The 21,954-nt window shown below is 40.5% G+C and overlaps 1 protein-coding gene across 3 annotated transcripts in view; it reads right to left on the bottom strand.

Annotated features, from left to right (window-relative positions):
- Positions 1 to 28: 28 nt before the first annotated feature.
- Positions 29 to 21,954, bottom strand: part of kcnab1a (potassium voltage-gated channel subfamily A regulatory beta subunit 1a) — an 87,778-nt gene continuing 65,852 nt past the window's right edge. For all 3 annotated transcript variants that reach the window (XM_058634924.1, XM_058634923.1, XM_058634925.1), the window contains 12 exons: positions 18,877 to 18,914; positions 12,076 to 12,155; positions 11,742 to 11,786; positions 10,589 to 10,633; positions 9,848 to 9,891; positions 9,649 to 9,735; positions 7,469 to 7,554; positions 6,310 to 6,430; positions 6,030 to 6,124; positions 4,614 to 4,734; positions 4,299 to 4,387; positions 29 to 3,757 (listed from right to left, as the gene is read on the bottom strand). In XM_058634924.1, the coding sequence (XP_058490907.1) occupies positions 3,668 to 3,757; positions 4,299 to 4,387; positions 4,614 to 4,734; positions 6,030 to 6,124; positions 6,310 to 6,430; positions 7,469 to 7,554; positions 9,649 to 9,735; positions 9,848 to 9,891; positions 10,589 to 10,633; positions 11,742 to 11,786; positions 12,076 to 12,155; positions 18,877 to 18,914 (941 nt within the window). In that variant the 3' untranslated portion in view covers positions 29 to 3,667. The remainder of the gene's footprint in view (positions 3,758 to 4,298; positions 4,388 to 4,613; positions 4,735 to 6,029; positions 6,125 to 6,309; positions 6,431 to 7,468; positions 7,555 to 9,648; positions 9,736 to 9,847; positions 9,892 to 10,588; positions 10,634 to 11,741; positions 11,787 to 12,075; positions 12,156 to 18,876; positions 18,915 to 21,954) is intronic.

Below are 21,954 nucleotides of genomic sequence, written 5' to 3'. Positions count from 1 at the left end.
GGCTATGAAGCGTATGCAACGCCTTGCAGGACCTTAAATGTTAATCTGTGAATTCGGCAACAAAATGTGAATTGCTTCAGCCTTTGCTCAATGTTGGCCTTTGATCTGTTTCCAAGGCTGTGGAGCTGATTCGGATAACAAATTGAGAAGAGTCAAAGAGCAAACACCCAGAGTCACTGTTCTCATTTATCACAGATTTCCTCCAACTGTCACTGTAACAATTTAATTAAACACATTACAAATGAGTACATTGCTAGTTTGTTACATAGAAAATGTTTCCAGGAGGCAAACTGTTGTTTCATGAAGTCACTGACTGGTTTAATTGTCTGGTGTTGTAAGTTTGTAAGATTGTTAGACAGAACAAAGCCACAGTCATGCACTGAGACTCCACGGACAAGGAAGACAATTCCTGGAAGTGTACACTTCCAGTTGTAATCTGCCTTGGATTAAAACATCTGCCAAACGGTTAATATATAATTCATTCTGAGCCAATTCCCCCAAAAGTTAACTGCTACACTGACTGTGAACTTAGTTTTGCCCAAGTGAAGTTAACAGATGACACGTACTGTAGCCTGGGTGATCTAACCATAATCTGTAGAAATATTGCTTTACTCTCACATTTGTATGAGGATAACATCCAATCACCATGTAACAATGAAGACATCCCTGAATGTTGGACTCAAGTCAAGGCACTCCATCAAATGAAGAAGTCTATACACACAAATAAATTACATGACATATAACACACACACAACTGTCCTACATGGTCACTAATGGGCAGCTTGTTGACGTGCACAAAATGCACCACAACTACATGTGATGTCACACTTTTTTACCAATAACAGTTACAGCAAACAAAAAAAGAAATGATTTTGACTCAAAAGCAAACATCCTCTTTGTACACCTAATGGCCACTTTATTAGGTACACCTGTTCAACTGCTTGTTAAAGCAAATACTAAGTCAGTCACATGGCAGTAACTCCAATCATTTAGGGCATGTAGACATGGTCAAGATGACCTGCAAGTTCAAATTCAAACTGGGCATCAGAATGGGGATGAAAGAGGCGATTTGAAGTGAATTTGAATTATAGGGTTTACAGAGAATGGTCTAAAAAAGAAAAACATATCCAGTGAGCAATGGTTCTCTGGGTGAAATGCATGGATGATGCAAGAGTTCTTAGGATAATAGCCAGACTTGTTCAAAATAAAATGCAACAGTAACTCAAATAACCACTCGTTACAAGCAACGCATGCAGAAGATCATCTCTGAACACACTACGCGTTCAGCCTTGAAGCAGAAGAGCACAGCTTGATGCCACTCCTGACACTTTATTGAGAATCATGTGTACCGAATAAAGTGGCTAATGAGTGCATACAAAACACATCGTCCACATTTTGGTATATTTTCATCAAGTACAGTGAAATAAATGTCTTAAGGCAAACATTTTTCCGGATGTTTGTGTACATGGCTCATAATTTGCGTGGCAATGACGGTCAGGTCGCCCTCATTTGTATTCACCACCAAGCCAAAGCAAACAGTCACAATGAAGCCTATTCATCTGTCAAAGCCATGCTACTTTAAATAAACAATGAACCGGCTGCTGCTTGTCGATGTTTGTTCCAATATGTGTGTAACAAGGTTTTGGCAGAAGCATCAGGAGCTGTGATGTACCGAAATTTCCTTTGATTAAAATCAGGAGTGTTTGTGCTCCCAGTCAACAATGGTGCACCAAGGACAAACCAGTGAGTCAGCTGGAACCCAGCCAACATGTCTGCTAGATCTCTATGATGGCTTGTTTTCCAGATGCAAAAGATTCAAGGTAAAGTCTTTAAACAATGCTCCAAGCTCGTTACTCATAACAGAAGCCCATTCTTTACATAATGCCATTTTCACGACAGATTCAATGATCTGACTGTGTATTATGCAAAAATAAATCAACCCTCGCACCGTTTGGATGAAGATAGGTAATATAAAACGTCACGCTGGAGGAGAAAAGAAGATTCAAACACTGCAAACCATGCAGCGACACTGCAGAGGAGCAATAAAAGAACTCTATTTACATCTTATTTATATTATGTTAGCCTAACAGTACAGGGAAGTCTTCATATGCAAGAGAGGCGTCTTTATAGTTACAAGGTATGCCATAACATTTTATGTACACGTATCATTTTCTAACAAAAACAACATCTCAGAATGTCAAAATAAATTTCATATTTGTTAACTACTCTAGAATAAATACTGTAATCTTTGTCACATCCTAAATACTTTGCCTTCATGCCACATTGTGCCATTATCAAGCTGTTTTTGCAGTTATTACAAAACATGACCACCAGGGGCCAGTCATCCTTCCATTATAGAGAGTAATCCTAAATCCCAAAGGTTCATTGAGGCAATCAGCAATGAAAGTTCAGTTGACAGGCAAGAAAGAGGACAAATCCATACTGAATGCAATCTGGGAGACAGGTAGTCTGTTTTTTTTTTGTTTGTTTTTTTAAAGCATTATCTCTCGTCTAAGATCAAGTAAAGCTAAGGAGCGGTTTGTCAAACAACATGCTTCACTCTCTCTCCCCTTCTGCTGTCCAAGCCTACAATATCCCACAATCCTCTGCTTCACAGTACATTATTTTGACCAAACTCCCTTTGGTCATTTAATTATGTGCTTTGCTGAAAATGAAATAAAAGAGAAATGCACCCTAGAGCAGGAGACACATGCATGTGCTGGATAATATGCTCAGGAAACGCAGTCTAATATCTACTGAATGCTATTTTGCACTAAACTGGATACATAGCTGGATATTTGGTAGGTATAGAAGTTACATTTGGTGGATATTTGAAAGCAGACATTTGTTTATTGAGGCCTCATTCATTCATTCATTAAGATTGCAGCCTGAGGTACCATCTGTTTTAAAAGAAAAACAAGTCTAAAGAGCTTTAATGTATTCAGTAATGGTACATTAATAAAAACCTGTGTTCACTTTGATTTTTGTGCTCAAGTGATTTTAATTGTGGGTGCAAGTTTGGATATTAGAGAGGAACACTTGACACTAAGGGGACTGAGTCATCGGCTGAGTGATAAAGTGAATAAGTAATGCAGTTTACCATCTATTCACCAGATGACATTGAACAACACAGTTGATTTAAATCCCCCTGCAGTTCTTTTTATTTCATAACAACTCCAAGAGAAGCTGATTATCTCTAAAACTAAAAACTACTTAGCCTTAATGTGTTGAATTTAGAAATGAGGCCTCTAGATACAGTTGAAACGGGGATAGACTGCTCTAAATAATGTCAGCATGGCACTGGATCTGAACGTCAAAAACGGGCTGGACACAGTTCTGCATAGTAACATGTGAACAGGCTTGTGCAGAACAAGGAAAGGAAAAGTTCCAATACACACAGATAGATTTAAAGGTGTTTATGCTACAAAGAGCGAAGTTTGTCAAGCATTTCTCTGTGGGCTGAGCTGCACTGGACCTGAGATGGTGAACCTGGTGGGGCTGATCTGAGCAGGACAAGTCTAAGTCAGAGGTGTGATGCTGGGCTTTGCAAAGCTGTCTGTTCCAGGCTGTTCCAGAGTGGGGGCCCAAGGAGTGAACCATAGAAGGTTTAACATTGAACGGCTGATCCATGGTAGCAGTATGATGAAGTAGGTCAGTACTGTCTGGTCTAAGAGCGGTAGTCCTTCTTACTGTACGGTCGGTTGCCAAGGATGTGGTCAATTTCAGTCACTATGTGAGAGGTCATCTTAGGAAGGACCTGGGTATGTGAGAGAGGGAGAGAGCAAGACATACATCATACTTTCTTAAAATTCAGAGATGTCCAGCAATGTTATTAGCTCATAACTGGCAGGAAGTGGTCTTTGAAGAATTGCAGACACCGAGCCAAACCTCTGCTGTGGTAACAAGGTCAAGCAACCTAATTATGTACAAAAACACAAGAACTGGGGTGCAGGAGAATGGCAGCAGGTGCTCTGGAATGATTCAAAACTTGAACTATAAGCCACAAGGGCTGAAGAGTCTGCAGGCAACAGTGAAGGATTAATGATGTCCTTATTACTGAGAAATAGTGGTCATATATTGATTTGATTTAGATTAACTCACTGTGCATTTGATCAAAATGTATATTTGTGAATGCATTCCTACTGTACGAGATTTCTTTCCACGCCTGCCTGAAACATTTGCACAGTGCTGTAGACTAGGAGGAGATTTTAGATTGGCAATAAATAGAACTGAGAGATAGCAGAGGATGCTGTTGAAGAAACACAGTGTGTGTGATATGCATCTCTACATGTTCCCACCTGTATGGCCCCAAGATTTTCTGTGAGCTGTTCAGGGTTGGAAGTTCCCAGAAGGACTGAGCTCACGCCTTCATTCCTGAGACACCAGGCTGGAAGAAACACAAGAGGGTGATGTTCACACAGCGGGCCACTTGATGGTGCACTCCTGCTACTCATCAGACCCACAACAAACCTTGGCTCTCTCTCTCTCACTGGGAGAAGAGAGTGGTTACTTTCCTTTCCTTTAAAAAGGCTCCTGCATCAAAGACCTGGCTCAACACTACCTTCATGGTATTTGTTGTAAGAAAGTGCAGCGGGGCAGAAAAGCTTTCTTACCCACAGCCAGCTGAGGCAGTGTGCAGCCCAGCTTTTCTGCGATGTGGTTCAGTTCTTTCAGCTTTGCCTGTTGCTTCCTTCCGTCCTCACTTATTATTTTCTCCTTTAGCCACTGGTATGACTGGAGCGGGAGACAAAGAAGAATGGGGGAGAAATGAGAAGTCTGAAGAGAGAAAAGTCAAGGAGAAATCAATCGGTGGGAACCAACTGCAGAAAAACAAAGACTTAACACCCATGTGCTATATACAGGACTATTTTGTCAAATTTATTTCAATAAAGATGAAAATTCACTTGTTTCTTCCACATCTATCATGGTTAAGATGGACAATAAGGTTTTGAACTTTTCAGACTTTGTCTCTCTGACTATTTGAAAGCTCAGCTTGTCTTTTTATCACATCTGTTTTTAAGTGGATTAAACAAACAAGATAAAAGATGATACCTAATGAAGTTTAAAGCCACTGGTAGTTACTGTATATGTTCAAAGCTGCTTCCTCTTTCCTTGTGTTCCAAATAACGTACAGTGCAGCAAACTGCGTAATAAAAATAACAAAATTAAAAACGAAACTGTATATTATTATCACTGTACTGCGTGAGCTAAGCATCTGTCTAAAAATGGTGAAAACATAGCATAGGGAGTCAGAGAAGATAATGGCCGAATGATTCCCATCTCATTCTACAGTACTTTTTTGGCCACAGAGTTTTATCTGTAATATAACAATAGCCCGATTTCTCATGCAGCCAATGTCGTTGTTGTTGTTGTTGTTGTTGTTGTTGTTGATATGGCAGCACACAGGATGTGACACAGCAGTCTGCTGCTAGAAATCTTTGCAGAAGAGGAGGGGGAGGAGGAGGTTACGTAATGGGGATGACCTCGATCAGATAGCAATCAGATCTTGCTGCGGACACTGGAGACGAATGTTAAAACCAGGCGTAAATGCATGTGGTGAAGTGCTATCTGATCATGAAAAAGTGCATACTAATGTAAAGTGTAAAGGGGGCCAATGTAGCAGGTCCCTTCCCCCAAAAAAATCAGATGTCAGCTGACTACTGTGTGTTTTTAATTCAGTGGTTTTGGATGACGGGCCACTGCTGAGGTGGGATGTCATTCTTTTCTTATTTGCATTCCACTGTATGGCTGGTTTGTCTTTTCAGGCTGCTGTAGAGAAACACCACTGCAAGATGGCGGACTACCTAAAGCCCTTATGAAAGGCATTCTACATCAGAAAGGCTTATTCTAAGGCTACAAAAAAACAACCTTTTTTTGTTCACTTATACATGTATACAAACACACTTGATGCTCAGTGCTACACACTGGAGCTTTTATGAATCTGTAATGAATCACTGTCATCACGTCACATGTTTATTTTGGGGACGGAGCAGAAAACCCTCAGCTAACATCAAAGTGCGTCTCCCTACCTTCATGGAGGCTCGCGAGGTCTCAGGAATGCCATTTTCATATTTTCCTGTGATGATGCCGCATGCCAGCGGTGACCATGTCATTGCTCCAACTCCTGTCATGCAAGTTATACACCGGAGAAGAAGATGATGCATCAAAGGAGGAAATTATGGTTAAGGATTGATTATTTATTTCTAAAAATAGTCTCATCTTAGGATGCTCACACAGACAATTTTTAGAACAAGTGGACAGAAAACACTTGACAATCAGGCTGTGATTGACTACTGCCACAGCACTTGCCTATCTTGTGATAAAGTTCCGGCAGTTGCACTTCTACTTTCTCCCTCTGGAAGAGATGATACTCTGCCTGCTCACAGACCGGAGGGATCAGATTGAACTGTCTTGCCACTGAATACGCCTCCTGGACATAAAAACAAAATGACAGAATGAGAGCAGAAGGATAACAACTGGTGATGTTGGAAGAGGATAACAGTTTACAAGAGATGGATCGTGATGAGATACAGTCGGGGAAAAGACGGGAGAGGACGAGTGTTTGTGGAAGCAATCTTTAAACACTTTAGTTTGAATGTTTCCTGCTTTGGAAGACGTGTCAGGGTGTCAGAGACGTAGTTCGGAGGGGAATGATCTACACTTGCATAACACGAGTGTAATGTCAGCGCCATCATCTCCTGGTACAAATTACCAGCTGCCCTTCTGTGCTGCAACCCGTGACATTCGCCTCCAGCCTGTGTGCACGTTGAACATGTGTGCATCTGCAGCAATGTGTGCAAGTGTGCCTGCCTTGTCACGTATGCTGAAAAGCTGTATTTACCTCCCCCCCTTCATTACTGATGCCATCTAAATTACACAGCTTTCATCTGGGCTTGTGTTCTATAAAGATATCTGCTCCCTTTCACTGTGATCACAGAGTAAATATCAACACATCACACTGTGCTTAGAGGCCAGCGTGTTAAAGAGACCAGAGAGAGGGAGAGAGATGAGAGAGGGGGGAGTAGACATCAGGTCTTTGACTGTCTCTAATTAATTTTGCAGAGCTAAAACTGGAGGTTGTTTGCTTCTGACAAGACAAGGAGGGAAGCACATCCCTGAAAACCACGCATACCATGACTGTGCACAAGCCAATGTGTCCAAAATAAACAGTAATAATCGGCTCAAAGAGAGTTAAGGTGTAGTTTCATTAGTTTAGTAAGTAGTTTCTTGCTTCTGGACCAACAGAACAAATAGATCACACATCTGTTATCACATGGAACATGAAATATATCACGCTACAGTGGAATGAAAGTTTCCTGCGATAAGGAATTTATTTCAATCCTTTCTTCTTGTTGTGCAGTAAAATCAACTGAAGGCAAATGAATTGAATTTTCATTATTCTCTTTCTGCAATGATCCTCACTCAAGTAGACATTTAGTTGTTACACAAAGAGTTCAATGATGCTCACCATGATCTCCATGGCCGTCCACCGTGACGTTCCCCAGTACATTGCCATGCCTTGGTTTATCACATAGGTCATGGCTCGAACGATCTCTGGAGACACACAAACACAATAGGTTTATGTTATGCTCCTCTCTCCAGAAATACTTGGCTCTGGCTCCCAAGAAAAACAAAACAAATTTAGATTTAAAATCAACTACAAGAATCATTTTAAATACATGTCAGCGTAGAGGGTGCTTTAGACCATGTTTTTTTATGCATGCATGCACCTAATGGCCACTTGAGAATGGGCAGAAGATCTACTGAAACAATAAGAAAGCTCAAAACAACAAGTCAACAGAAAAAGGACTATGAAAATCACAAGGAAGCACCTGGAATAAAACAAATAGCACCAACTTTTTAAATTATGACAAACTAACAAACCCCCGCTGATTACGTTCATACGCTGCAATTTCAATGATAATTAGCAGCCCCAACTCTGCTGACTGCAGGAGCCAACAGCAGTCAGAGCCAACAAAAACTCAGTATGGAGCCATCATTAAGGTTATTCATCTCTCCCTGTACTCACTCCAATTACAATGCAATCGTTCACTGTGGCAGGACCCTGGTATTTCACTCAGTATAACTGCTTCTTGGCAAGAGAGCAGATTATGTGGGTTAAGCAGGTCAGAAGAGAGTATTGGCAAAAAACAAAAAAAGTTTACAAAGAACTGTAGGTAGATAAAGAAAAGCCAGGGAGCAAATAAGCACAAATTATTTATTCACAAGGACCTAAAAAGACCGAACGCAGGTTTTCATTTTCCCTTCAGTTTGGTAAGTGATAATTAACAGGCTAAAACACAGACGTCTAACTTAATATCATCCTGTCAAAGGGAATAACACAGTATTAAGACAAGCATATAATTGTCTGTCTCTCTCCTATATCTTGTTGCTCCTGTCCTCTTCACCGTCTCCTGTCCTGCCCTCCTGCCGTCCAACCCACCGAGTCTTTGGCATCACACTGAGTCCACTTTTAAATGCTACTTGTCTCAATTTCAAGCCGACATAACAAGAGAGAGAGCAGAGGGAGGAGGGAAGTTGATGCATTAGCGCGAATACAAAGAGGTTGGCGGCAGAAATCTAACAGTGAAGGATAAGAAAAAAACGGTAAAATCAAAGTCTTTGTGTGTAAGAAGAAAATCGAGCGTCTGCAGTGGAGATGCATTAAGATGCAGATGCTGAAAATGGGAGAGGAAGCTGACGACAGGCCGTGTCAGAGTGGATACTTTTCTCGCCAGGGACGCAACATGGGGATTCACTTTGTCAGTGGATATTTAAAGTATGGAACTTTTTTTCCGTATTCTCGCCTTGTCGTCTCCTCTGATCATGTGATAACTCTTCGGTGCTGCTCTCAGGCAGACACACGTTCACTTTCACTCTCCGTCAGTGGCTGACATGCTTTAAATTAACCTAATGGGTTCGATGTTTATAAGAATTAAAAAAGAAGCCTGGGACATAGTTATGTACATAAATGTGTTCATGAATGCAGTTTAACACCGTCTTATTTATAGGACACTAGTGCAGTGTTTTGAACTGGGATTGCATATTTTACATATATCACATTCAATTATCACCTGCATCTTATCCAGTGTTATCCACATATCTACACAGTTAGATTAGGCTACTTAAACATATTTAAAAGTCCAATTGAAGGAGCGTTAAGTACACAGAGCCAGAGCCTAATTACCATTAAAAGTTCTCATTGATTGGTTGTAAACACTAAGTAATTGGTACAAAGAGTAAACCAGCAGGTAATTGGATGAACCCTGAAGAACACATTTAATTTAAAATGACTAACGAGAACACTGCTAATGCACATTAGGGAAAAGCACAGTGAATGTGGACATTTACAAACAACGCTCACATTTCCAGCTATGGATGAAGCTGGATGACATATTGACTACATTAAGAAAAAACAAAAAAACATGTTCAACCCAAGACTGTCTCCAGTGTGAATTACAAAACAACAGCAACTACTGATCCCCATGTGGCAATACAGTACATATAGAATTTGGATGTTAGAGATTTTAGGATGGTTCAGGAAAGGAAATGTGACTTCAGGAAGAACAGTAATGTGGCACATAGTGAACGTCTAGATAAGAAGCATCACTACCACTTGACTGACATCATTAATGACATGTGACTCACCCTCCATGGGAGTATTGCTGTCCGGGCGGTTGGCAAAAACTACATCCACATACTCTAACTGCATCCTCTGTAGAGAGCCTTTCAGACCTGAGGGACAGAGACATGTCGTAAAATTGATTGAACTGACACAATAAAAACTGAGCACAAAAGCGTAAAGTTGTTGTTTTTTCATTACGTGTGTGTGTGTGTGTGTGTTCACCTTCAATAATGTGCTTTCTTGACAATCCTCTCTCTGTCTCTGCTCTAATGGAACAAAACAAAATGAGATGCAATTTACACGTGTTTGTGAATGTGTGCACAACTTCACTTCTTTCAGCCTTTTCATTTACTTTACGATGACTGCCTTTACCATTATCTGAACTTCCTGGCACTTCATTAATGACTTGAAAATACTGCAGGGTAATTTTCAATTAGTTTTAGAACCCCTGCAGTGCGTCACAATACGTGGTTTAAGTAAAAACCTGTCTGATACGCACCAGGACACTTTCAATAGCTCGGCATAATAATGCCTTAAAACTCCAGAGGAGGAAAATGACTCTCATGCAGGACTGAAGGAATACTCAGGAATAACTTCACTTCTTCACTTATCAACAGAACTGGTTGGACAGTCCCCCAAAGTAGAATTGCTTGTTGTGTTGGTTGCAACATTATGTGACATGATGATGTTGCTCAGGCTGGTAACAGAGAAAACTACCAGAGAAAATGCCAACAATTAACAAACAGTAAATAGTATTTGTGGCAATGCTCAATAACCTATAACAGTTAATATTTAACTGATGCTTTACTTAAAAATGATTCAAATCACCATATTTGACACTAAATATTAGATATACATTGTCCAGTCTTACAGCGTTGTGTGGATGAATGGTCTTCTTGTGGTGTTGTTGTATATGTGTAATTTGTTCTCAAATCTTAATGAGTTTTAACTTCTCTTACTTACTTTCCTCCCCAGTAGAGTTTAGTTGTAATGACCAAGCTGGATCGCCTGTGAATATACAGAGGAACACACTGAGTGACACACTGAGTGACACACACACACACACACACACACTGCACTGTAGAGACTCAGTTTGTTATTCTCTTTAGCTACAGTGTATCAGAGCTCTGTGAATTGATCACTTATTTCAAATATCATACATTCAATCAAGTTATATGTAGTAAAAGCACATCAAATAATTATCTTCTCTCTAAATAATGCATGTTTATTTTAATGATATGGTCCCAGTATTGTAATAGCTGTCCAAGACCATACATGTCTTCAGCATCACAAAACCTAACAGAGGAAACACAATATTAAAAGCTTCCTCCTCAGCTGATATTTATGTGTACTGTGACCCCCATCAAAGTGCTATCAAATCTGAACAAGTGGTGAAACTGATCTTCATCCCTCAGTACCGTGTGTTCTTCTTTCCCCCCTCTTAATAATCTACTTAATCCATGACGACATGTCAGGCTCACTGTGTCTGTGCTGCAGCAGCATCAAACCGCCTCCTGCTGTAATCTAGTCCTCTCCCTCGTACATGACACGTAGCTGCACGATGATGGAACAAACAGCCAGCACAGCAAGAGAAGAGCAGCAGCTGACTGCTCCCACGTGAACTCTGCTGCATACTGACACATTTAGAGACTGATGGGGTGGTGTTTTTTGTACTGGAATGCTTAGAGTGGTCATCAAGAGCAGAAAATGACAATACAGAGCATTTACTTACTAGAAACAGGCTCCATCAGTTACTTCCTGTTACTAATAGTTCCTGTTATAGTCAAACATGTTGTCTGATAGACATCTACCAATTTTTGAATTTACAAATACAATCACAAATGTAAGGTAGTAATTTCATCCCAACGACTTACTCCTAAATTTATTTTTTTTAAAATTTCTTTTAATGTTAATGTGACTTTCTCCTCACAGTCTCCGGGCAGAAAATGAAGACGTGTGCATGTGTGTGTTTATATCGCTCTATATCTCAGCATCACTAGGTATGCTTCCACGTCCAATGAAATCACCCACTTGCTCCACAGCCACACACACACAGTCCTTCTCTGACTTTCTCCATTCACACAGTGATGAAGCAGCACATTAATGTCATCATTACCTCCAGCATTTCTTCTTGATAATGTTTCCTAGAATGACTTCGGCCCTGCGAGGACATATAAATGAGGTGACGTTATTAAACTGCAGTTTGAATCCATTACATTTCCCTGCACAATATCAATCTTGTGATTCACTCGCTGTCATTACACCAAACACAGTCAACGTTTGTTGTAAATGTACATCTGGACGAGTGCATGACACTCCATACCAGCCAGTTGTGTGTGAAACTATAGTCGAGCATTACTCTGTGTGTTAACATATCCTAGATTTCAGTGGAACAGGTTGTTCTGAGCTCAAGTGAACTGCACAGAGACTGAGTGTTGTATGACACCCACCTGCCTCCTGCATAGACCTCAGCTGTGTCGAACAGATTGACTCCATTCTCATATGCAATGGTCATTAGCTGCTCTGCAACCTGGTAACACACACATGGAGAGAGGGACATAGAAAGGTGGGCTTGTTTCCTGTCAAAGAAACCAATCATTAAAGAGCTGCAGTTCAATAGAAATATCAACGTAGGTACCAACATATTTGTCAAATGCATTTTTCACAGTAATATAATGTAAGGAAATGAAATGTAATGAAAATGGCATTTACCACATAGGGAGTATCTCAGCTCAAATGAATCTGCATCCATACCAACACCTAAGAGTGTGTATCACATGAACTTCCAGCTACACTGGGCGTGCACATAAACAGGAAACTGACTCTCTGGTCTATAGTTGTTTGGAAAAACAACAACAGTGAGAAGGAAGTGCAAGGATTCCTTTAATTAGACAGATGACTATGTGAGAGTTAAGCGAGTTTCTTTCACAAAGTAGATTATATTCTATGCTGTAGATGAAATCTGAAGAGAGGGAGAAATGTGGCTCAGCAGCATTGCATGGTAGTGTGTAGGATGACTTTAGAAACCTGGGAAAGTACAGCTTAAATGGTGAGGGATACAGCCTGGAGGGTGTTTGGTGTTTCCTCACGTTTTGACATATAATCAAACAATTCCATTGTGCAGTGTAAGAATGACACAAGATCTAAACACCGCTATAGTGCAAAACACAGAGAGAGTGTCACGCAGACGCTTAATCAGCTTTGTGTGAACAAATTCGACAGTAGTTTGGTGTAACAGACATGTAACAGACATGTATTAATACTTCTATAAGTTATGCACTAAAGTTTTAAACCAAACAGAGTTGAATGGATGCAGCCTAAGACCGTGGCCTACTTCAGGACAATACACAAACAGGTGCAAACTCTCAGAGACCTTGTAAAGAGAGCGAGAATATATAGGAATACAAGTACTATATCATTAATCACTGGTTTAAGATTTGTATGGTCTATTGTACAGTAGAAGTTTGGTACCTAGTTTCTCTCCAGCACTCACACCTGCTTTCTCACAATTTTTCATCCAGGATTTCTGGAGAAACAACATGTATTCAACGCAGGGGAAAACACTTACAGTCACCCCACTCATGCAGAACACAAAATATGAAGAGTTTGCTTTTGCGTTTGCTCTGACCCTGACACTCTCCACAAGGATGTGGCAGAATCAGCATGATAGAAACTGGGTAGTGATTATGAATAAGCGGTGACCTGTAGAGTCCAAAGGTGACGACCAGAGATGTGGTTCATGAACAGTGGACATGCTGCACTGACACACATGCAATTAAAAAAAAAAAAATAATAATAATCTATTCATGCACAGAATGTGTTAGCTACTGAATACACTTCAATAAGCACAGTGTGTCCTGCAGAATAGGCTGCAGCAGTGCTGCTTTATTCAGGACTGAAGTCATTCATTGTCATTGTATAGGACAAGCAAATGATTTTATTACAACTGCAGATGTGCATTAAAATCTCAAGGCATACATTCAAATCCAAAGATGTAATTTTCAAATCTGAGGCATAAAAGAACACAAAAAATATATACTTTAAAAGCAGAGTTCTATTATTATCCAAAAAAGATATATAACTACATACAGAAAAATAACCTCAAACAAGTCATCACAAATGTGCCATTGTGTAGCAGGAGAGAAGTTATTGGACATATTAATAACTTATGGCACAGTCTGAGCTTGTAGAGTTCAGCAGGTTAATGGCAGTTGGGGGGGAGGGGGGGGGGGGTTTGCATGCTGTTTTTTTTAGTCAGTTTGTGCATGTGTGGCCAAATCTGAGGTGCCCGTGTGATGGGTGGAGCGCAAACAACTAATGTTTAGAACAAGTAATGTCATTTTTGTCTTAAGTTTTATGAGAGTGTTCAAGCCATGGCAATTAAATGCCAACTGCGTCCTGTGCCGTTTCCCTGACACACTGCAGGGCTTTTTAGCAGCTTTGGCGCAGCTGCTGTACCAGGTGGTCAGGATGCTCTCTATGGTGCATCTATAAAAGTTGACTACTGGCTTCTGAAAAGTAGAGGCATTGTTGTGCTTTGCCTACTATCAGCGAGGTGTTGTGAGCCCAGGAGACATCCCTCTCCACTGTCTCTGCTGTGATATTTATCGGACTGGAAGTGTTCTTTTAGTGCTTATAAAGCCCACAATGACAATTGTTGGTCCTGGTCTTGGCAACCAATCGCGATGTCACCCGTAAGAATGTGAAGAAGAATGTGAAGCCTCCTTGACTACGATTTAGCTGTTGCCAGTTTCGACAGTTTGACAGTTTGCAACTGCAACCTGCTGGCTGATTGGACCACCATACCCGCTGTCAATCACACTGATGTCCACTCATACTGTATGTACCATACTTAATCATCTATTTTTCTCAAAGTAGGGGGCATCAATCAGTCATTATAAATCAATGAAGTGGAGCTCTTTTTATATCCAGTGGAGTCGTCCCTAGTTATTCAATATATTCTCATTTCCTGCTGGCTTGAAGAGGAACCTGGAAGACCACATCTTTTTTTTTTTATACGTCTATACATGATATGTGTTTATGTGAGTGTGTCATATGCATAGAAATCTGACCAGGATTGAATTTCCCCATGTTGATTGTAACTGCATTGGGTGTTTAATGGAAGCATCATTTTGTCATCAAATGCCGGTAGAGTGTTTGTGTGTTTGTGTTGATATTTGTGCACAAAAATGTGTTTGTCTGGGTCGTCTGTGTGAACGCCTGCCTGCCTGGCAGTGCATGTGCAGTATGTAGGTGTTGTGCAGTTTCACTGGTGTCAGACAGCAGAATTATATAACCTCCTCTTTGTGAGAATCTGTCTCAACCTTCTTCAACCCTTTCTCAGTCATCAGCACCGACCAGGCAACACTTCCATCCCGAGTGAAGTGCTGATACAATAATATAAACTTTAATTAGTGTGTTTAAATACAATAGACACAATAAAAAGCACAAGGTTAAATGAAGACATTAGCTCTCCGTTGGCATAGAAGAGACAAGAATGTTAATCAATTTGCTAAAAAACAGAATTAAGACACAATTAAAAAAAGTAACAGACGGTACAGTGAGCGGAAAAACACTCACAGTAGTTGTTGTGTAATGCGGTGACAAAAGACTTCTTGCCCTGTGAGAAACCTGACTGCAGGCTGCGAAAATCAGAACTTCTATCATTTCCTCTCAGGTTACAAAAGATAAAAATGCTTTGGCAAAAGTTCTGGTGAAAGGATGCCGGAGTGAAAAATCCCCGCTGAAGACAAGTGGCTGAGAAGAAATGTTTGAAAGTAAAAGGACAGCGGGAACAATGTCCACATCTCCTAATGGCACATTCCGTCTACGAGTCCCAGAGTGCCATTAAAGCAAACAGAGCAGAATGAAAAGACAGAGCTTTATAATGGGGAGGTGAAAAATAGGAGGGGGAGTTAGTAATGGAGAGGAAGATTTGGGACGGGCACGAAAGAGAAAATGATCATGTTCAACCAAACTGATTCCTGCTGAGAGGAGATTGGAAACAGCTGTTTACAACCAAGGAGAAGTTTGGGAGAGAGAAAACGCATGATGTAAATAAAGAGAATTTAAAAAGGTGGAACACAGTGGGTATTAAATTTTTATGCTTCAGAGACACAGACAGCAGGGGCAGCAGTGTCGGTATTTAAAGCGTGACTGATTGGACTTTAGTGATTGCTTATTCACGACGTGTCTCCAAAAGGTCAGTTGCTGTCAAGAGCTTACATTGACTTTCATAAGGTCAGAGGATTGTGTTGGTAATGAAGCATCGACGCTTACTCACATTTCTGACTCCCTCTCACCTCAGGCCGCTGTGGATGAACTGAATGTGACCGGATATGATCTTCAGATGGTCGCATAGTTTTGAAGGAGAAATAAATTGCTGAAACAGTAAGACACTTGTATGAGGTACACTGTATAATCTGGCCCACAACGTCCTCACTCTGGCTCAGCTCAGATGACAAATGACCCATGCACATCTGTCCGTCCTGGGAGAGGAATCCGGCACCTTTCTCCCATTTTTCCCCTGGACAAGGTTTTTGTGGAGTTTTTCCTCACTCAATTACGGTCTCAAACCCTTTCTATTAGTTCCTTTCGTTGTTCATCATTTGGGGGGAAAAAAATGTGGGGTATGTATGAAGAATTTTTTACTTCTGGGTAGCAGAAAAAGTTTGAGAAGCACAGAACTGGCGCAAGTCCAAACAGTTTCCCAGCTGTGCTGAAGCAGAGCAGCCTAGAGGGGTGATGTGTCTGACTGATGGCACTGACACTGGACTGAGGACACTCAAAAAGAGAGAGAGAGAGAGAGAAGAAGGGAACCAGGCTTTGAGTGTATGATGTGAGTTGATGGCACAAAGCCCCGAGGTAAGAAAAATAATCCTGTTACATAAGCTTACTTTGTCCTCCGGGCTGAGCTATGTTCTCTTGTCTCTTAGTGTCCCTCTTTGTGTGTGTGTGTGAGTGTCTGTGTAGGGACTGTGTGTGATGGCCAATGCCAGAGCCCCAGCAGCAACATCAAAGCATATTAGACTTTATCAACATGAGTGTAGGGAGAGGACATCAGTATGTGTGGTGTTCACATATTGACCGTCAGTATGTCCCTTCTCTCTTACAGCAAAAAAAAACAGAGAAAATATAATAGTTGTGGGCTAACTGAGCCTGCCAGAACGTTGACAGCCAGCCAACTGCAGTGTGATCAAGGTTAAGCGTCACAGCACCAAGTTAGGAAAAAAAAAAAAACAATGATAAATGTCCCATAGTCTGTGTGACTATGGGACATTTATCATTGTTTTCTTTGTCACTGTGTGCTTTGGTTCATGACTTATTCTTCTTAATGATCTTTCAGATCTTCTTTGGTATAAATTAAGTGAAATTACAGTAGTTAAAAATCAATATCTGATTTTATTATAATTACAGACAAATGATATAGTACAATGGAATCACGTACAGATAATACAGCCGAGAATGATCCTGTATATATTAAATTGTGCTTCATAACTGCTGTAGCTGACACTGCCTGACTTCATTGCCCTAATAAAAGTTTATGTTCATTTAAAGGATTAACATGCAAAGGTTTGTCTTACAAGAGATCAGAAACATTCACAGAGAATGACGTCTCTCTCCTTCTGTTTTTGTAACCAGCCTCGCTCTTGCATTTGCATACCGTTGGACCCTGTATATAAACATGCTGTGTTTACTTTGTTCATTGGATTCATTTGAACACTCCCCTGTAGGTTTTCACAAACTGTTACCTCTCAGTTTTCTAAAGGCTCAGGACGTCACATGTTGGCATAGACTATTTTGGACCATTTTTGCTGAAAAGAAAAGAGGACGTTGTGTGAGATCACTCACACACTGGACACCGACTCAGAAGGTTTATGTGCAGGAGAGGTCAGGCATCAACAGTTTGTTCAGACAATGGGACCAATTGTGTTGCTGCAGAGCGAGGAATCAAAACAAAATACAAGACACACTTCGTCAGTGTAGGAAGTACAGTGGATTTTTAACCCCCCGCAGGTTCACACTTTGGTGGTATCTGGGAAAGGCAAATTCGGGACAGTGAGAAAACTTCTAAAAATCTGTACTGAAAGAACAGACCATTGATGATGAATCCCTGAAGACAGGCCAATAACAATATTGTCTGACGACCCGAATGACCTTGAAGCTTCGACCCCTAATCACCTCCTGCTTTTGAAAAGGCAGCCGAAACCTGGACGGTTTGAGAAAAGAAGACTTTCATTCACGCAGAAGATGGAAACAGGTGCATTACCTAGCCGACCTATTCTGGAAGAGGTGGGGACGTGAGTATCTGCCTCTTCTACGGGAGCGTCAAAAAAAGTGAAACAAAACCTCAATCCTGGAGATGTAGTAATGATTGTTGATGACGCTGCACCTTGAAATGAATGAACGAAATACCCAGATAAATGAGATGGACCTTAATTTTGTGTATAAACCGGGTACATTTAATGTGTGTATGTATATTGCTGGCACCTTTGTGTTATTTTTGAGTAATTGGTAGCCTTACTGCCTCCCAATTAGGAACCGGGGAATGTAGGAGCCAGTATTGAGTTAATTTAGTTTAGATTTAGTTGAATTGATTACATGTTACAGTGTAATCTGTGAACAGTTAAAGGAGTTAACTGACGGCCTTGAGCAGTTGCTCTTAAAGGGAAAGGAATGTGGTATTGTGGACCTTTGATGTTATTAGATAAAGGGCACCATGGATCGTGATAGCTACAGTATGATAGCTATGATAAATAAGTTGCCACTTCATCAAAGTACATAAGACAGAAGACAAAATATTGCAAGCAATCTGACAAAATGAACTAAGAGTGTTTTTTTGTTTTTGAAAACGTCCACTGAAATATCTGCAACAATAAATAAACAAATCAGCAAAAAGATAAAGTGTCGCTCGGTGCATTATTGCATTTGGGACAAAAGACAAAACAAATGTTGTTGAAAATCAGCAATAGACAGTGACTAAGCACATGCTTTATTGTGGAACAAAGAAGTTCAAAGTGTGGAGCTGAAGGCCTGCCTCTGGTGTTACTTCCAAAGAAGCTCTTCTCCTTATCTTGTAGTAACTAAATGCACACACATTTCTGTCGGCACGGAAACCATGCACACGTGTGCACACAATCATGATCACATTTGTTTTGGGCCAACACTTTACTCCTCATAAATGAGTCTACATGTGGTACAACAAAACCAAAACAATCAATAAGCAGCTTTAATAATTAAGAGTCTCATACCTCGTCTGTTATCTGTCCTCCAAATGTCACCCATGTACCTGGAGAGAAGAGAGAGGCAGAGACATTTCAGCATTAATTAACATTTTTACCCCCTCAGTCTTTTCTGACAATGTCAGTATGTGTGTGTGTGTGTGAGCACTCTGAGCTGTGTTTGTTAACACTTCCTGTCTTTACCGGTGTTTCTTATGGTAACACAATTGCAAGACCACGGCTAATGAATATGCATGTGTGTTCCCCTGACTACATGATGCTGATAGTCCAACAGCCGCTGCAGGTAAGCCACACACTAGACTAAGCCAGAGGAGCAGACTCGAAATCCTCTGCACATCCCGTCACTGTATTACGCCTGCAGCTTTCTTGTGGCAGAAAACACTTCCCCTTTCAGATGATGTCAAAACAGTCTCAGCCATCTAAAACTGTCAGAGAGACAGACAGAGACGGAGACATCAGAAATACGATGGTGCAAACCTGTAAATACTGCATGACGCATTTGTGAATAAGGTGCAGCAAGAAATTCTGAGCAGTCCGACACGTTAAGTCTCTGTTGCAAAAGTCTGACATTTGGCAGGGGGAGGACCAACAACACTATTAATCACATTATCCTCAATGATCCATTCAGACCCGTACAGCTCCAAGGACAGGTGTGAACGCAGCCATTTGTTCTCTGCCAACAGAAATGACACTTGTGTATTCACTTGTGGTCACTGAGGACATATTTTAATGCCAGGTGTGAACAGGTGTATGATTAAAGGAGCCAAAATGATTAAAGGTGTAATGATTCAGAAACTACGGAGACAGAAGCACAATAAGCCAACCTGCAGTCACCGCTGCAGGTGCAGCCTATTGATCTCACTTTACAAAACAAGGCTACTTCCCCATTTCTGTTTCTTCTACTTTATTTGTTATATATTGTGGGTGGAAAACTTTATGAATTACATTATTTTGTATGAAAGGTGTTTTATAAAGTCAGATTTTAAAAAACAACAACACTTTAACATGTAGATCACAAGATGATGAGGAACAAACTGGATGCCAGAAGCCTTAGACTTTGCATTCCTTTGTATTTGTTTTTTCTTCCCAATTTGCCTTTAATTTTAGAACCAAACACATGGTTTTGTTATCATGTCAGCTAATCATCAAACAACTATCATTACAAATGATTGCCTGCCTAGTTGACTCATTTCCAAAGGCCTCATTTTGAGTTTATTGACTTCTGAAAAACTTGCTCAAAACACAAGTAACGCACCCTGTGCCTTATCATTGATAATTCACCCTTGACATAAGTGTATATTCAACGTCTTAATCTATAAATGAAACCACTGCATGTCCGCCAATCCTGGGACAGTGGGGCATCTTACAAAATACCCATTTTCTAGCCTCAATTATCTAAGAATAATAATGCGACCTCTCCAGTCAATTAAATATGCTCATTTATCAACTCCAATCTGGCTGTAAGACTCCTGTCCTCTTTATTTTATCTCCCCTTTGAATCTTTTCTCTTTATCTCACATCCTCAAAGACCTAATGATGACAGGCCGCGGACAGGGGACAACGAAAATGCATTGAACCAGCTGCTAATAGCGACTGTGCAAAGTCATTATTCCATACATCGCTACACGGCACCATCAACTCCACTGAGGTTAATTTAATGATGACAAGGCATGGCCAAATTGGATCTGTTGGTGCATAACAATATTATCTTAATTTAATAAGGAGCAGAAAGCTATAGATCTTAACATGCATCGTCAGCGGAATCATGATACAACTTTTCCACTAATATATGTCATCAACATCAGGCTTCAACTGCACACAGTACAGGGATTATTATGCAGTGTGTATGGCATTTTTATGTTGCCGTATGTGTGTGAGCGTGTGAGCGTGTGTGTGTTCGATCAGTCCTTTAATGTGTCTCCAAGGTGGTGGAAGTATAATCGCAGACACTAGTCAGTGGCAGCTCTACGCTTTGTGTGTGGGATGGAAACCCTGTAGAGCTCTAATGTCCAGGCCTTTGCTCTTACACTGTAGGTTTGACTCAATTTTCTCTCTGATGGAAATTAAGGCTGTGCCAACAAGAAAGTGTCGGTATTTTTGTTTTCACTGACAGCTTAATGGGAGGTGCTAGAAATGGCTCTTGATGTTGCTATGCGACAACTGTCGACAATAAAATACCTTGAAGTGAAAGGTGCTCAAGTCAATGTGGGAAAACCAAGACTAACTCAGTCACAGAAGACATTTTGATTTGCAGGCTATAAGCTCCGTTCATGGTTTGGTTTGCTGCGGAGGAAGAGCTCCCTCTACATTTATGTTAGGGGTGGACACCTTCACTTTCTGCATTGTTTTTTTTTTCACCACTGTGCGAGTGTTAAAATGTGTCGAGGAGGTATGGCTCATACACACACACACACACACACACACTGCCTGTTTTCAGTCATGGTGCGTGCCCTTGTGTTCTGGACTGTTGCTTCAACTGGAATTGATTTCTTCAAAACACTTCTACTTCAATTACCTCCATCTCCTGTTATATCTGTATCAGGTTCAGCAGAGAAAAGATAAAACAACCTACACACCATATAAGTAGAAAAACAATGTGTTTGTTTCTTTTTCTTTTCTATTACATCAACACAACACCAGATGTTCTTCCAGGAGATTCAGAATAGATTGTGGAATATTGGCTTTAATGTCGTATACTTCCGGTCCTTTACATGAGATCACAGTTCCAGTTCAGAAGCAGATTGCCTGTGCCAACTGACCATGATGAATTCCCAAATCAATTTTCAATAACCAATTCAATTTAAATTACCTGGTGAGAGGATTTCACATTACAAACCGAGTCAGTTTTCTCAGTCTGGAGTGCAAATAGGAAACAGAGAGAGCTCACTAAATCTGCTTATTCCCTCTGGGTTTACAACTGTACATTATACAGCTGAAACAGTGAATCGATTATTAAATTAATTGACAACTATTTTGATAATCGATTAATCTGTTTGAAGCTTTTTTCATGATTAAAACAAGATTTCCGATTGTTTAAGCTTCTTAAATGTGAGTATTCTCTTCATTTCTTTGCTCTGGATAACAAAG

Source organism: Solea solea, chromosome 7 (assembly GCF_958295425.1).
Source record: "Solea solea chromosome 7, fSolSol10.1, whole genome shotgun sequence".
Classification (NCBI taxonomy): Eukaryota; Metazoa; Chordata; class Actinopteri; order Pleuronectiformes; family Soleidae; genus Solea; species Solea solea.
The sequence above is the reverse complement of the archived record's forward strand: the minus strand, read 5'-3'. Positions and strand labels throughout refer to the sequence as shown.